Source organism: Oncorhynchus clarkii, chromosome 4 (assembly GCF_045791955.1).
Source record: "Oncorhynchus clarkii lewisi isolate Uvic-CL-2024 chromosome 4, UVic_Ocla_1.0, whole genome shotgun sequence".
Taxonomy (NCBI): Eukaryota; Metazoa; Chordata; class Actinopteri; order Salmoniformes; family Salmonidae; genus Oncorhynchus; species Oncorhynchus clarkii.
In genome coordinates, this window is record NC_092150.1 from 52,855,376 (window position 1) to 52,872,148 (window position 16,773).

At 43.3% G+C, this 16,773-nt stretch overlaps 1 protein-coding gene across 4 annotated transcripts in view; it reads right to left on the reverse strand.

Annotated features, from left to right (window-relative positions):
* The window catches only part of LOC139406952 (serine/threonine-protein kinase MRCK beta-like), a 164,385-nt gene that overhangs the window by 53,512 nt on the left and 94,100 nt on the right, over window positions 1-16,773 (reverse strand). For all 4 annotated transcript variants that reach the window (XM_071150147.1, XM_071150146.1, XM_071150148.1 and 1 more), the window contains exons 11-18: window positions 14,262-14,395; window positions 13,318-13,560; window positions 10,752-10,862; window positions 7,902-8,155; window positions 6,221-6,326; window positions 5,850-5,974; window positions 5,593-5,698; window positions 3,111-3,259 (exon numbers count right to left, since the gene is read on the reverse strand). In XM_071150147.1, the coding sequence (XP_071006248.1) occupies window positions 3,111-3,259; window positions 5,593-5,698; window positions 5,850-5,974; window positions 6,221-6,326; window positions 7,902-8,155; window positions 10,752-10,862; window positions 13,318-13,560; window positions 14,262-14,395 (1,228 nt within the window). The remainder of the gene's footprint in view (window positions 1-3,110; window positions 3,260-5,592; window positions 5,699-5,849; window positions 5,975-6,220; window positions 6,327-7,901; window positions 8,156-10,751; window positions 10,863-13,317; window positions 13,561-14,261; window positions 14,396-16,773) is intronic.

The window sequence follows — 16,773 nt, forward strand, 5'->3', positions numbered from 1 at the left end:
ATATTTTATATTTGAGTTTCTTCAAAGCAGAATATAGCCCTATTTGGTAAAAGACCAAGCCCATATTATTGCAAGAACAGCTCAAATACGCAAAGAGAAACGACAGTCCATCATTACTTTAAGATCAGTCAATACGGAAAAGTTCAATTTTCTTCAAGTGCAGTCGCAAAAACCATCAAGTATTATGATGAAACTGGCTCTCATGAGGACCACCACAGGAAAACCCAGAGTTACCTCTGCAGCAGAGGATAAGTTCATTAGAGTCAACTGAACCTCAGATTGCAGCCCAAATAAATGCTTCATAGAGTTCAAGTGACAGACATCTCAACATCAACTGTTCAGAGGACACGGTGTGAATCAGGCCTTCTTGGTCAAATTGCTGCAATGAGACCACTACTGAAGGACACCAATAAGAAGAGACGAATTGCTTGGGCCAAGAAACACAAGCAATGGACATTAGACCGGTGGAAATCGGTCCTTTGGTCTGATGACCTGGCCTCCACAATCACCCGACCTCAACCCAATTTGATATGGTTTGGGATGAGTTGGACCGCAGAGTGAAGGAAAAGCAGTCAACAAGTGCTCAGCATATGTAGTAACTCCTTCAACACTTTTTGCAAAGCATTCCAGGTCAAACTGGTTGAGATAATGCCAAGAGTGTGCAAAGCTGTCATCAAGGCAAAGGGTGGCTACTTTGAAGAATCTCAAATATTTTGTATAACACTGTCACTACATGATTCCATATGTGTTATTTCATAGTTTTGATGTCTTCACTATTATTCGACAATAGTAAAAAGAGAGAAAAACTCAAATGACAAGGTGTGTCCAAACTTTTGTGTGGTACTGTATATTAACTTCATATGTGACTCGTTTCAGGAAAGTAGGTCTATGTCACGACTGCATTTGAATATAAACTTTTTTTAAAATCAAAATGTGTTTTTTGGCAGAAATTACTTCTGGAACATGTGAACTTTTATGTGCCTTAATAACAAACTTGTATGTCACCTGTAAATCCAAATAAAATTGTTAAATTACGAGCCTAGTTGGTTTAGCCACAGAAAAAGTATTGATTGGCTGAGAAAACGACTGGGCTGGACATGCCGAGAAATTACTTTGGATTGGTCTGCCATGTTGCACACTTCTGTCTATAACATGAGCTGGTCAGTATGTGTAAGTAATCCATTCTAACACAGCTTTTTTGAAAGATAACACGTAGTAAAACTGCAAAAGTGTTGCTCTCCACTTTCTGGAGGACAGAGTTTTGAAATCAGTGGAATTAGAGAATGATCGCTAAGGAGATGGAGAAAATTCTAGTGTTTGATTGCAAATATGCAGACGGAGTTGAAAAGAGAACACACAGAAGGCTGTTGTATAAAAACCTGTCTCCGGATTATACCTTCAAACTAAGGGCAACCATGGTCCATGCATGTAAGCGGGTAAGTTAGTCTAGCTAGCTCAATTTTCAGATATTACACGTTTCTAATTTTGTCAGAAAGTCGTTTTCATTTCAAGTTAAAGTGTACTTTTAGCTAGTTAACGTTAGCTGGCTGGCTCGCTAGCTAACGATTACGATTACGTTACGTGTAGGATCTGTGTGTAGTTATATTATTCGTATCTCCAAGCCAATTGCATTGCTATTTATAGCCTAATGTAGCTAGCTAACATTGAATCTGGTTGGTTAGATACCTGCAAATTCATGCATGGTAGTAACGTTATGAGTTGGGATTATGGTTCATTGTTATGCTATTTATTATTTTATTTAACTAGGCAAGTCAGTTAAGAAAAAATTATTGTTTACAATGACGGCCTACACCGACCAAACCCTAACGACGCAGGGCCAATTGTGCGCCGCCCTATGGGACTCCCAATCACGGCCTGTTATGATACAGCCCGGAATCTAACCAGGGTCTATAGTGATGCCTCTAGCCCTGAGATGCAGTGCCTTAGACCGATGCGCCACTAGCTACACAAAAGACCTCTACTATGCAAGTAACCATTTTAATAAAATGTTCATGATGTCACTGTGACAACTGTCAATAGACATAGCTGATAAATTCACTCTGGCTATCAACTGCGATTTCAGAGCACTGTTGTCTGAGTGTGCCGGAGCACAGAATAACTGACATTTCCGAACGCTCAACACCCGTTGAATACGGCCCGGTGTCAGTTATTGTTGGTAAAAAAGCGTAATTAAATTGTTGCCAGCAGCACAGTTACAGTCACCAATGCTCTGAATAACATAAAACAGCCTAACCAGCTCTGCTAGCGTGAGTAAAATGGTCAGAATAAGCTGTTCTCTCATATGTGTCGAAGTAGCTAGCAAGCTAGCCAACGTTAGCCAGTTAGCGTGGGTACTTGACTGCTGCTGTTAGGGCCAGAACGCTCGGATCAACCCTACTCCGGCCAGAACATCCAGTACGCACACTGAACACAGAGCGAAATGCTCTGAATTTACAAACGGACAATCTGACAATGCTTTGAATTCAGCACTTTGAGCACACTCTGGCACTCCAGATTGTAAATTTACAAACACACCCGTAGTATAAACCAGCCTTTAGCCTTGAAATCTTTGGTTGTTTAGTACATGGACTCACATGTGAATCCTTAAAGGGATGGGTGGGGCTAAGTCTTTAGAGGTGTGAACGATGCTTAATGGGTGTAGACAAAGAGCTCTCCAGTAGGTGTACCAAAACGTTAAAAGGCCATTTTCTCAAAAGTGAGGTTACAAGTTTATCAACTTTCAAAGCAAAATTACTTTCCCATTGTTCCTGAAATGCAGTGTATGATATACCATTTTCTAGCTCTGAGTCTCTACTTTATCCAATGTAAAAAAACACCATTTCAAATTTTGCTCCATAATACTGAATTGAGCTGGCCGGTCACATATTCCAAATAGAATGCTTTATATTGTGTATCTGAAAAATAAAACTAATATTGTAACAAAACAAAGCTGCAACATCGCATGGCAGCGCCTTCCTTGCAATTCCGGTGCGTCACACCACGCGCACTGAGGAAGGTGCAAGGCAAAACCTATGCCATTACATAAGAGGATTTAGAGTTTAGAGCACATTCTCTTCTTTACGGTTGGGGGTCGCCTGGGCGGGGCTGACCTTTCAAAGGAGATGTTGGCGGCCTTGAACTTGTGGAGCTCCTCCTGGACGAGCTGCTTGGCCCGAATCTCAGCGTCCAGGGCCGACTGCAGCTCCAGACGGGCCGACATGTCCAGCTTCTGGCTGCGGCGCACCTTCCACAGGGGGTCCTGGGGACGAGGCAGGATTATTATATTGTATTCAGGGTGGGGAGCAAGGTTTCATGTGATTACATTAGTCAGTGGTCAATTCAACTCGCTCTGAGTATGGGGTGCAGTTAAGAGTACGGCGCTGACAACACCAGGAATGTGGTTTGGATTCTCTGGTGGGCCAAAATGGGCTAACTAAGTCACTTAAATGATTCCTGTCAGAGATGAGTGACTCTGCAACTGGCCAATAAGGTGACTTCCTCTACGTGCTGAATCTGCTCCTGTATTCACATTCTCTCCATGGGAAGTCTGGTGACTGGTTTTCCAGGAATCACTGGTTCCTGTCTATAATCAAGCTGTGATGTAATACTCCACATGTAATTCAATAGAGTGTGTAAGACGTAAGAATCCATCATTCTAGAAAAAAAGATAACTGAACATGGCCTCAATGAAAACACCTGTTCAACAATAAAACCTCAAACACAACCATATCGGCCCAACTAAAATACAATTCAGCAGGTGCAAAAAATCCTATGAGATTTCATCAATTCCACCCTACCCTCTCTCACAAACACAATGCGATGGACGTGTTAAATTGAGTGAAGGAGGGAGCGCCATTCAGCTGCCGATGACAAATGAACTTTTCAGGATGACATTCCGTGGATGCTGGCGGATCGCGTAACATCGCGGCCTAACGAGCCAGGAAATGATGACGCATCATATGGGGGGAGGTTAGAGAAAGAGCAAGAGAGACAGGAGAGAAAGAGAGAGAGAAAGAGGGGGGCAATATGTCTGGAATGGATGCTCATTTCAATATCACATTCAGGATCGATACAGTGCTATATAGTGTATGTAAACCACTGACATACATACATACATACACTGTACAAACGTCAATATGGAGCACAGTCCAGGACATTAAATTGTGTGTACATTTTGCACAGCACAAATGTGGAGCCCTTTCTATTCAAAGTAGCTTGAGTGCTATATGAAAAGTAACTGCTTACATTTTGTTCATTGTGACTGAAAGCCATGTCAAATACAGTGCCTTCTACCAATAGGTGCCCTTTGCAAAGCATTGGAAAACCTCCCTGGTCATTGAGGTTAAATCTGTGTTTGAAATTCACTGCTCGACTGCGAAACCGTGCATATAATTGTATTGTGTGGAGTACAAAGATGAGATGTCATTAAAAAAAATCATGTTTAACAAAAGTCCATGCAACTTATTATGTGACTTTTAAGCACATTTTCACTCCTGAACTTATTTAGACTTGCCATAACAAAGGGGTTGAATATTTATTGCTTTCCATTTTTAATTGCACTGAACAAAAATATAAACGCAACACCTAAAGTGTTGGTCCCATGTTTAATGAGCTGAAATAAAAGATCCCAGAAATCTTCCATAAAGCACAAAAAGCTTATTTCTCTCAAATTTTGAGTACAAATTTGCACCTGACAGGTGTGGCATATCAAGAAGCTGATTAAACAGCATTTATTTATTATTTAACTAGGCAAGTCAGTTAAGAACACATTCTTATTTTCAATGTAGGCCCATAGGGCTCCTGTTAAAGGTACAGAACTATGGGCCTACAGCAAGCCAAACTTACTCCATAAGCACCCTATTCCATACATAGTTATGTACTTTTAACAGGAGCCCTATGAGCCTACAGCAAGTCAAACCTACTCCATACATAGGGCTCTGGTCAAAAGTCGTGCACTATGGGGCCAACTCGGTGTGGCCTTGTGGTTATCGTGTTCGCCCTGAGATTGGAAGGTTGATACCAAACGATAAAAATAGGATTTTTCTGTACTTGGCACTCAGCATTAAGGAAATAGATTGGGGGTAAGGAAGGCCCTGCGACAGATTACCGTTCTGTCCAGGGGGTGTACTTGTACCCTCACGCTCCTATGAGTCATTCCGGCAAACTTACACTGGGAAGCACCACTGGGGCATCGGAAAAATGGTAGGTTTATACAACAGCACAGCAGTAATGACAAGGTAAAATGAGTAGACAGGGTGTAGCCTACACACTACACAGCTTGTGGTGCTCAGAAACAGCTGCTGTACCCTCCAGTCCGGCACCTGACCTGCTTCAATTAACATCCGGCTGTAGTGTCAATAGAGCGTGTGTAAAACAAGTTGTTATGAAAGGATAAATGTGTTCAGTAGGGGAACTTTAGAATCACGACAACAAGGGAAAGGAACCGTCTGATGTGGTGGTAGTCCCTAGAGACGCCTGCGCTCAGACCAGGGGGGGGGGGCTAATTTAACAATGACAGATAGAATCCCTGGATACAAACACCCCGGAGGGGATGGGACGTGTGCGTGGGTTTCTCTCTGGTACCCATCTTACCAGGGGCCTGGAGCCCAGGCTGGAGCAGCGGAGTGACTCGAGCTCCTCGGTCATCTTGGAGGCCAAGGCCTGCAGGTAGCCGCGGGCGTCCTTCTCATCGCTCACCCTACGGGGTCAGACAGACATCAGCTTAGGAAAGGTTTCTGAAGAATCTATACAGGCCGTACACAGGGTTTAAACATTTTAAAAACAGAAAAGGAACATTTGCTATCCTATTGGACAAGTTCACGGCCCCGTATAGCTGCCTTTCCCCTCACCACTGGATGATCTCGGCAATCTGGGCCTCCCAGTGAGCCACGCTCTCCTTCTTAGAGGCCAGGTCCTGCAGCTCGTCCTCCAGCTGACAGTTCTGAGCGGTCAGCTTGTCCACAAACGTACACAGCTGAGAGAGAGAAAGCGGGAGATAGCAGGAGATAGAGGGGGGGACGGGGGACCAGGAGATAGTGGGGGAGATGGAGAGGGGGGAGAGAGAGAAAGAGAGTGACAGGAAAGGAGAGAGCAGGAAAGAGGTAGAGAGTGGGGGGGAGAAGAAGAGAGCAATAGCGAGAGAGAGTGTCAGGTTAAGTGTCCATTCACAACGCCTGTCTTTCCCGCAGAGTGTACCTCTGTACGTATGTGTGGTCCTTACCCTGTCGGTCTCCGCGGTCAGCTTGCCGTTGTCCTCGGTCAGCATGCTGCGCTCACGCTCGTACTTGTCCTTCAGAGCGCCTACTGCCTCGTCCATCTCGGTTTGCCTGCACACACACTCACAGAATGAGATCTCAAGTACTCAAGTCTGCAGGTCAAACAGTCTGATGCTACAGGCGAAACCAAGATGAAATTTCAAACAGGAAGTGCCCCAGATTTTGAAGGCGCTGTGTTCCAATGACTCCTTATATGACACTATGGGGAAACGACAGAAAGTCTAAGCTCATTCGTGACCCATACACAGCCATATAAGGAGACATTGGAACACAGCGCCTTCAAAATCTGGGGCACTTCCTGTTTGAAATTTCATCTTGGTTTCGCCTGTAGCATCAGTTCTGTGGCACTCACAGACAATATCTTTGCAGTTTTGGAAACGTCAGTGTTTTCTTTCCAAAGCTGTCAATTATATGCATAGTCGAGCATCTTTTCGTGACAAAATATCGCGCTTAAAACGGGAAAGTTTTTTATCCAATAATGAAATACCGCCCCCAGAGTTCCAAGAAGTTAATGAGCCACGAATGAGCTTAGACTTTGTCGTTTCCCCATAGTGTCGACAGCATTGTGACGTATTTGTAGGCATATCATTGGAAGATTGACCATTTTACACTACATCTACCAGGTGCTCACTTGGTGTCCTCCGTCGCAATTATTGCGTAATCTCCAGCTGCGTGTATTTTTCCGTTTGCTTCCGAGGAGAAACCCAACTGCCACGAATGATTTATCATCGAATAGATATGTGAAAAACACCTTGAGGATTGATTCTAAACAACATTTGCCATGTTTCTGTCAATATTATGGAGTTAATTTGGTAAAAAGTTTGGCGTTGTAGAGACTGAATTTTCAGATTTCTTTCTTAGCCAAACGTGATGAACAAAACGGAGCGATTTCTCCTACACAAATAATATTTTTGGGAAAAATGAACATTTGCTATCTAACTAAGTCTCGTCATTGAAAACATCCGAAGTTCTTCAAAGGTAATGATTTTATTTGAATGCTTTTCTTGTTTTTGTGAAAATGTTGCCTGCTGAATGCTAGGCTTAATGCTATGCTAGGCTATCAATACTCTTACACAAATGCTTGTGTAGCTATTGTTGAAAAGCATATTTTGAAAATCTGAGATGACAGTGTTGTTAACAAAAGGCTAAGCTTGTGAGTGAATATATTTCTTTCATTTCATTTGCGATTTTCATGAATAGTTAACGTTGCGTTATGGTAATGAGCTTGAGGCTATGATTACGCTCCCGGATACGGGTTTGCTCGACGCTAGAGGTTAAACAGCTTGGGGACAGGGCAAATGTAGCCCCTCTTACATCTATAGACGGTTCATATGAGCTCGAAATGAAAGGCTTGTTTTGAAGCTGTAGTACTCGTTTATAATTAGGTTGCTTACAAAAGGTTGGAGTAAAACAAGTTTATATTTGGGGTTCTGATGGGGGACAACAGTTGAACTGAGCTCACAAGTTATATTCTCCAAGAATCAATGGGTATAAATAATTATAGTGGATGATAGCCTAGCCCACCTCTCACTCTCGACAAAGCCTATGCTATTAAAACCTGTCCTAGCTAAACCTCTACTATCCTAACCCACCTCTTGCTCTTGGAAAAGCCTATCCTAAACCCACCTCTCTTTCTTGGCTTTCTCCAGCTTGTCCTTGAGTACGAGCAGCTCCTTGTTAAGGGAGAGCTGCTGGCCCTCTGAGTCGTGGAGCTCCTTCCGGAGACCCTTGAGCTCGCTGGTGTGGGAGGCCTCGCGGCGTACCAGCTCCTCCTCGTAGGACAGCACCTTCTTGTCCAGCTCCGACTTTACCTTGGACAGCTCCTGAAGCAGCCCTGGGCTGCTGCTTCCGCTGCCGCGCGCGCTGCCCAGCTGCTTCACCTGGGGGGAGGAAGCGAGAGAAATGGCAAATAAACAAAAAATGTACAACATGAAAAAGAGAAAGTTTATAAATCCTCTTAACTTCTTGGTGACAGGGGGGCAGGTTTGAGTAGCTTGGATGAATAAGGTGCCCAGAGTAAACTGCCTGCTACTCTGTCCCAGATGCTAATATATGCATATTATTAGTAGTATTGGATAGAAAACACTGAAGTTTCTAAAACTGTTAGAATGATGTCTGAGTATAACAGAACTCATATGGCAGGCGAAAACCTGAGAAAAAAATCTGAGGCTTGTAGTTTTTAACTCAGCCCTTATTGTAGATACATTGGGATATTGGTTATATTGCACTCCCTAAGGCTTCCACTAGATGTCAACAGTCTTTAGAACTTTGTTTGAGGCTTCTACTGTGAAGTAGGACCGAATGAGAGAGGAATGAGTCAGGTGTCTGGCAGAGTGCCACATGCTCTGAGGCGCGGTCACGAGAGAGTTAGCTCTCGTTCCATTGCTTTTCTACAGGCATAGGAATTCTCCGGTTGGAAAATTATTGAAGATGTATGATAAAAACATCCTAAAGATTGATTCTATACTTAGTTTGACAAGTTTCTACGGGCTGTAACATAACTTTTTTAACTTTTCGTCCGACGTTCGGCTGGACCTGAACGCGCTTTTGGATTTGTTTACCAAACGCACTAACAAAAGAAGCTATTTGGACATAAATGGACATTATCGAACAAAACAAACATTTATTGGGAACTGTGATTCCTGGGAGTGCATTCTGATGAAGATCATCAAAGGTAAGTGAATATTTATAATGCTATTTATGACTAATGTTGGCTACCCAATATGGCGGATATCTTTTTGGCTGCTTTGTTGTCTGAACGCTGTACTCAGATTATTGCATGGTTTGCTTTTTCCGTAAAGTTTTTTTGAAATCTGACACAGCGGTTGCATTAAGGAGAAGTATATCTCTAATTCCATGTATAACACTTGTATTTTTCATCAACATTTATAATGAGTATTTCTGTAAATAGATGTGGCTCTCTGCAAAATCACTGCATGTTTTAGAACTACTGAACGTAACGCGCCAATGTAAAATTACATTTTTTGGTAAAAGTATGCACTTTATCGAACAAAACATACATGTATTGTGTAACATGAAGTCCTATGAGTGTCATCTGATGAAGATCATCAAAGGTTAGTGATTAATTTTCTCTATTTCTGCTTTTTGTGACTCTGCTCTTTGGCTGGAAAAATGGCTGTTTTTCTGTGAGTTGGTGGTGACCTAATATAATCGTTTGTGGTGCTTTCTCTGTAAAGCCTTTTTGAAATCAGAGACTGTGGCTGGATTAACGAGAATTGTATCTTTAAAATGGTGTAAAATACTTGTATGCTTGAGGAATTGTAATTATGAGATTTTTGTTGTTTTGAATTTGGCGCCCTGCACTTTCACTGGCTGTTGGCGCGGTGGGACGCTACCGTCCCACACATCCCAGAGAGGTTAAGGATCTACGGGATCGGTGTCCCTATACCGGGACGGTTGTTGCATACGTGTGCTATTGTGACTAGAATGATGTAAGTAACAAACTTTCCAGGACATGGGCAGAACGCTTAAATTCTTGTTAATCTAACTGCTTTGTTCAATTTACAATAGCTTTCACAATAAAAAACTACCATGCTATTGTTTGAGGAGAGTGTACAACAACACTTATCACGGCAACTGGTGTGATATATTCATCTCTGAGGGTAAATAATGTACTTACATTCAGTAATCTTGCTCTGATTTGTCATCCTGAGGGTCCCAGAGATAAAATGTAGCATTGTTTTGTTGGATAAAATCAATTTTTATATTCAAATGTAGGAACTGGGTTCTACAGTTTGAACCCCTGTTGAAAAGGAAAAAATCTGAAAATGGGGTGGACAAAGTGACAGGCTAGCAACGTCACAAAAACAACAGACAAGAATGTCTGAAATGCTTCTCATTTTTTCTCTCATCATTATTGCCTTGCTTCAGGGAAGCCAAGGGACCTCCCAATCCAGCCCTGGTTTAGATAAGTCAGCCCTGGTTTAGATAAGAAGTATATACAGTAAAGTAGTTTCGCATGCCAGGCCATAAACCTTGCTCTAATGCAACCCAGTCAAGCCTCCATAATGCTCTATGGGGGCCAGCTGTTAGTCTAGACCCATTGCCGCCAACCACAACAAACACACACACACAACTATATATAGCCATGCCAGAGGGAAGACCCCTCAGCTAGCTGGGGGGAAGGGAGGGGAGAAGGAAAAAGATAGAGCAGGGGGATAGGGGAGAGAGTACAGGGATAGTGGAGAGAGCGAGGAAGTGGGGGAGGGGAAAGAGAATGAAAGGGAGAGCAGGGGGATAGGGGAGAGAGTACGGGATAGGGGAGAGAGTACGAGGATAGGGAAAAGGCTGGAAAAGGGAAGCACAGCAGGGAAAGGAGAAAGAGGTAGGTGGGGAGAAGGAGAGGTACTAGTAGGGGTAGGGAGAGGAGAGTTGAGACAGGTAGAGGAGGGAGAGGGGAGAGAATGTGAAAGGGCACAGGAACATCAATGAAAAGGAGAGAGTGTGAACTCTGACCTTGAGGATCTCCAGTTCCATCTCCAGCTGTTTGGAGTAGACCTCGCTGTGCTCGCGCAGCTTACGCTGCTTAGATGCCTCCGCCTTGGCATCCTCCAACTGGGCCTCCAGCTAACACACAAACACATTGAGACAAAGCAGAGGTTAACGTCAACATACACACAGAGTTTTATATCCTTCCACCAGGAAATATTTATGCACACATATACCACGTTCTCATTCTGAACCACACCAAACATTCATGGGCATGTATTGAGTAAATATGTGTATTGGCATTATGCATACCAGTACTGTGAATATGAATGAACAGTATTTGGGAGATGGTGAGGAGATGAGACATTGGTCTATCACCCTCCCTGGCCCCATTAACTTCAGCTGGGGTCACAAAACCCATGTGGACTCTGTTAGCGCACATCTCGGGGAAGGCCTGAGGGTGCATGCCAATAGTCTAAACTCTCCATCTGCACTAATCTAAAAACACAGGCAAGGCCAAAGCAATATGGAGGAAGCCTTCTAGGAATTCGCTTTAACCTGCCTAGTTCTTCAATGTCAGTGGAGGTGGAGGACGCTATTTTAGGACTACTGAGATACAACCCTGGGTTGTTTTGGCAGTGTGTGTATTATGTTTCCTAACCCCTAAAAGGGCTCTACAAACTCTATGCAAACTGAGCTATGGTGTATCTTATACGGTCCGTTCCAAAAATTCAGCAGCACTTAGGTACGTAGAACTGTGTAGAGAGAGACGCAAACAGAGAGTCGTTCCGTTTGCATAGAGTAAAGTTCACAGGTAACTTTTGAGATATTTTGTAGTCACGTTGCGCAACTTGGAACAGGTGTTTTTCTGGATCAAACGCACCAAATAAATGGACATTTTGGATATATATCGACGGAATTAATCGAACAAAAGGACCATTTGTGATTTTTATGGGACATATTGGAGTGCCAACAGAAGAAGCTCGTCAAAGGTAAGGCATGTTTTATATTTTTATTTCTGCGTTCTGTGTTGCGCCTCCAGGGTTGAAATATGCTTTTCTCTCTTTGTTTACGGAGGTGGTATCCTCAGATAATAGCATTGTTTACTTTCGCTGAAAAGCCTTTTTGAAATCTGACATGTTGCCTGGATTCACAACAAGTGTAGCTTGATTAGTTAGATTTTTATAGTAATTTATTTGAATTTGGCGCTCTACATTCTCCCTGGCTTTTGGCCAGGTGAGACGCTAGCGTCCCACATATCCCAGAGAGGTTAAGGGGATTCTGACATTCAGATGGAGAAATAAACAAATAGATAAAAAGCTGATGATAAAAGATACAGCTGGAGAGGTGTCACGATCGTTATTATGAGTGGACCAAGATGCAGCGTGGTATGGTTCCATCCTCTTTATTAGGAAGTGAAACTCAAAGAAAACAAAAAAAACGCTAAACGAAACGTGAAGCTCAGGAAGTGCTCGCAGGCAACTATACATAGACAAGATCCCACAAAGCACAATGGGGTAATGTCTACTTAAATATGATCCCCAATCAGAGACAACGATAAACAGCTGCCTCTGATTGGGAACCATACCAGGCCAACATAGATATATAATTCACCTTAATCACACCCGACCTAACCAACATAGAGAATAAACATCTCTATGGTCAGGGCGTGACAAGGGGAGAGAAGTTGGTTTGTGCTTTCTGAACGGCAGGAGGAGCCATAGCACTAAAACAGGTTGTGTGTTGAGGTTTAGAGTCTGGTATTCTTGTATAGACACAGTCACATAAGCACACACACACAGTTAATAATACACATATCAACCACAACCAATACACTCAATTATGCCCTCATCACAGAAAGCTAAACATTGCTAATTTGCATAATGTTGCTAACACATTGCCATTCCACCTCCGGCATGCTAACTTTATCCACAATTGTTAGCATGCTAAGTGTTAGTGAACTTAATGTTAGTAAGTTAAGACTTAGCAAGCCAAATGTTACCAGAGATGGTAGAGAAAGCGAAACCTCCACCTCCTAAATGTTTTCAGGTCGGGGCAGGGCCACTCTGGTTTGCTTATTGCCCCTGACCTGCAGAGGTGGTGTCCCAGAGACTATAGAGAAAGGAGACATCTCACTGGCAAATTGTTTCTGGTCAGGATGGGGTGGGTGGGGCGAGCGTGGTGGGGACAATAAGTTGACCAGAAGCAGCTGTTCCCTCTCTCGCGTGAGCATGCCAGAGATAATGAAGGAACCGTGAGCTCACACGGGAAAGTATACTCACGAGAGAAAACGACCACTTACAAAGACAGGAACCTTGACAATTATTTTCAACAGTAAATGGCCTGAGTGAACTCTTAAATTATCCACCATTATTGATGCTAGCAAGCAAGGACTTAGCAAGCAAACAAGATAAACGTTAGCAAGCTAAGAGTTAGCAATCTAAGTACTAGCAAGGTAAAGGTTAGCAAGCAAACTGTTAGCGAGCTAAGTGTTATAAAGCAAAACCAAGCAAATTGTTACTTAGCAAGCTAAATGCTAGCACTTTAAGTGTTAGCATTAGTGAGCAGCACGCTAGTCACTTTTACGTCTCACCTCCTTGCGAGCCTTCTCAGTCTTGCGGATGTCCTGGCGCATTGCGTCCACCTTCTGCACAGCAGCATCCATCTCCTCCTCCTTGTCGCGGAGCTGGCGCGAGAGGCGCTGCTTGGTGGAACGCAGCTCGGCCATGCGTTCACTTAGCTCAGAGAACTCCTGAAGGGCCAGTTTCCGCTGGCTATGGGCCTCCTTCAGCTCCTTGGTCTGGGACTTGAGGCGCTCCAGGGACTCCACCAGTTGCTGTTGGTGGAGAAGGAGAGGGGAAGCATGGGGGTGAGAGAGAGGTGGAGAGAGTAGATAAGGGAGGAAGAGAATGAGAAAGGAGGGTGAGATTTGGGAGAGGTAGGTTGTAGATGGGGAAGAGATGGAAGGGAGAGAAAGGTTGAGTGAAAGGGTGGGTGGGTAGGTGAGAGAGGAGGGAAATGGAGAGAAAGAAAAGAGTCAGGAGAGAGCAGAGGAGGAAGGGTGGGAGGGAGTGAGAGGGCAGCAAAAGAAAAGAGAGCAGAGGAGGAAGGGTGGGAGGGAGTGAGAGGGCAGCAAAAGAAAAGAGAGAGATCAGAGGAGGCAGGAGAGATGGTGAGAGAGAAACAGACAGAGCCAGACAGAATGAAAGGTGAGTAGATGAAATGAGGAGAGGGAGCGAAAGCATGAGAGAAAGAGAGAGAAAGGAGGATGAGAGGAGAGGAATCGGGAGAGAAATAAAAAGTAATCAGTGAACTACCAATTATAAGCTCGACTGACACTAAAAACGTACATAGATAATTAGCACCGAACAAATTCATCATCTCCAGCTCCACACCAAAATGTGAAAATGGTGGGTTTCTATGGCTGCCTGAACTTGTCCAATAACAAACGCATGGTGTGCACTAATAAAAATGAGCCTGGGGTAGGGGGGTGGGTTTGAAGGTCAGGGGGGGGGGGGGGGAGAAGAGTGATGTTACCTTGTGGATTTCCTCCTTCTCTAGTCCAAGGGCTTTGACCTGCTTGTCCAGGGTCTTCAGCTTGGAGGAGGAGCTCTCGAAGTCCTGGCGCAGCGTCACCACCTCCTCCAGCTGGTGCTCCAGCTTATCAGAGTCTGAAAGATGGCAAAAAGGGGAGGAACTTCCTGGTTAGCTGGATGGTGATAGGTTAGGGTCAATGTTTCCCAAAAGGTCACAATTTTACTGGACAGGGGCTTCAGACTGGGTTTCAGGAAGAAATCTTTGATTTATTTTGTAAAAAAACATAACTAATAAAAACATGCTACTTTGTTTATGCAAAAGGTGACAAGAACTGAGCCCTACAGATGAAGAACCATAGATGTGCCTTATATATACACAGTACCAGTCAAAGGTTTGGACAACACCTACTCAAAGGTTTTTCTTTATTTTTACTATTTTCTACTTTGTAGAAAAATAGTGAAGATATCAAAACTATGAAATAACAAATACATGTATTTGAGATTCTTCAAAGTAGCCACCCTTTGACACTCTTGGCATTCTCTCAACCAGCTTCATGAGGAATGCTTTTCCAACCGTCTTGAAAGAGTTCCCACATATGCTTAGCACTTGATGGTTGCTTTTCCTTCATCCTACGGTCCAACTCATCCCAAACCAATCTCAATTGGGTTGAGGTCAGGTGATCGTGGAGGCCAGGTCATCTGATGCAGCACTCCATCACTCTCCTTCTTGGTCAAATAGTCTTTACACAGCCTGGAGATGCGTTTTGGGTCATTGTCCAAATGATAGTCGCACTAAGGGCAAACCAGATGGGATGGCATTTCGCTGCAGAATACTGTGGTAGTCATGCTGGTTAAGTGTGCCTTGAATTCTAAATAAATCACTGACCGTGTCAACAGAAAAGCACCCCCACACATATATATACATACAGTTGAAGGAGGAAGTTTACATACATTTAGGAGTCATTAAAACTCATTTTTCAACCACTTCACAAATGTCTTGTTAAAACTTCTTATGGGCAGTATTGAGTAGCTTGGATGAATAAGGTGCCCAGAGTAAACTGCCTGCTACTCAGGCCCAGAAGCTAAGATATGCAATATTATTAGTAGATTTGGATAGAAAACAATCTGACGTTTTTAAAACGGTTTGAATGATGTCTGTGAGTATAACAGAACTCATGGCAGGCAAAAACCTGAGAAAAAATCCACCAAGAAGTGGGAAATCTGAGGTTTGTAGGTTAAGTCTTTGCCTACCCAATATACAGTGTAAAATGTGGTCCGATTGCACTTCCTAAGGATTCCACTAGATGTCAACAGTCTTTAGAACTTTGTTTCAGGCTTCTACTGTGAAGGGGGAGCGAATGAGAGCTGTTTGACTAAAGAGGTCTGGCAGAATGCCATGAGCTAAGTCATGCGTGCGGCCGTGAGAGTGAGCTGCGTTCCTTTTCATTTCTAAAGACAAAGGAATTGTCCGGTTGAAACATTATTTGAAGATTGTTAAAAACATCCTAAAGATTGATTCTATACTTCGTTTGACATGTTTCTACTAACTGTAATATAACTTTTGAATGTCTGGACTAAGTGCCTGCGCCTCGTTAATTTGGATTTGTGAACTAAACTCGCAAACAAAGTATTGCGATAAACTTTTGTTATTGACCATCATTTGCAAATAAATTCATTAAAAATCCTACAACGTGATTTTCTGGATTTTTTTCCCTCATAGTTGAAGTGTACCCATGATGAAAATTACAGGCCTCTCATCTTTTTAAGTGGGAGAACTTGCACAATTGGTGGCTGACTAAATACTTTTTTGCCCCACTGTATATCCACAGTAAAACAAGTCCTATATTGACATAACCTGAAAGGACACTCAGCAAGGAAGATGCCACTGCTCCAAAACCACCATCATAAAGCCAGACGACGGTTTGCAACTGCATATTGGGACAAATATTGTACTTTTTGGAGAAATGTCCTCTGGTCTGATGAAACAAAAATAGAACTGTTTGGCCATAATGACCATCGTTATGTTTGGAGGAAAAAGGGGGAGGCTTGCAAGCCGAAAAACACCATCCTAAACGTGAAGCACGGGGTGGCAGCATCGTGTTGTGGGGGTGCTTTGCTGCAGGAGGGACTGGTGCACTTCAGAAAATAGATGCCTTCATGAGGGAGGACAATTATGTGGATATATTGAAGCAACATCTCAAGACATCAGTCAGGAAGTTGAAGATTGGTCGCAATGGGTCTTCCAACTGGACAATGACCCCAAGCATACTTCCAAAGTTGTAGCAAAACGGCTTAAGAACAACAAAGTCAAGGTATTGGAGTGGCCATCACAAAGCCCTGACCTCAATCTCATTGAAAATTTGTGGGCAGAACTGAAAAAGCGTGTGCGGGCAAGGAGGCCAAAAACCTGACTCCGTTACACCAGCTCTGTCAGGAGGAATGGGCCAAAATTCACCAAACTTATTGTGGGAAGCTTGTGGAAGGCTACCCAAAACATTTGACCCAAGTTAAAC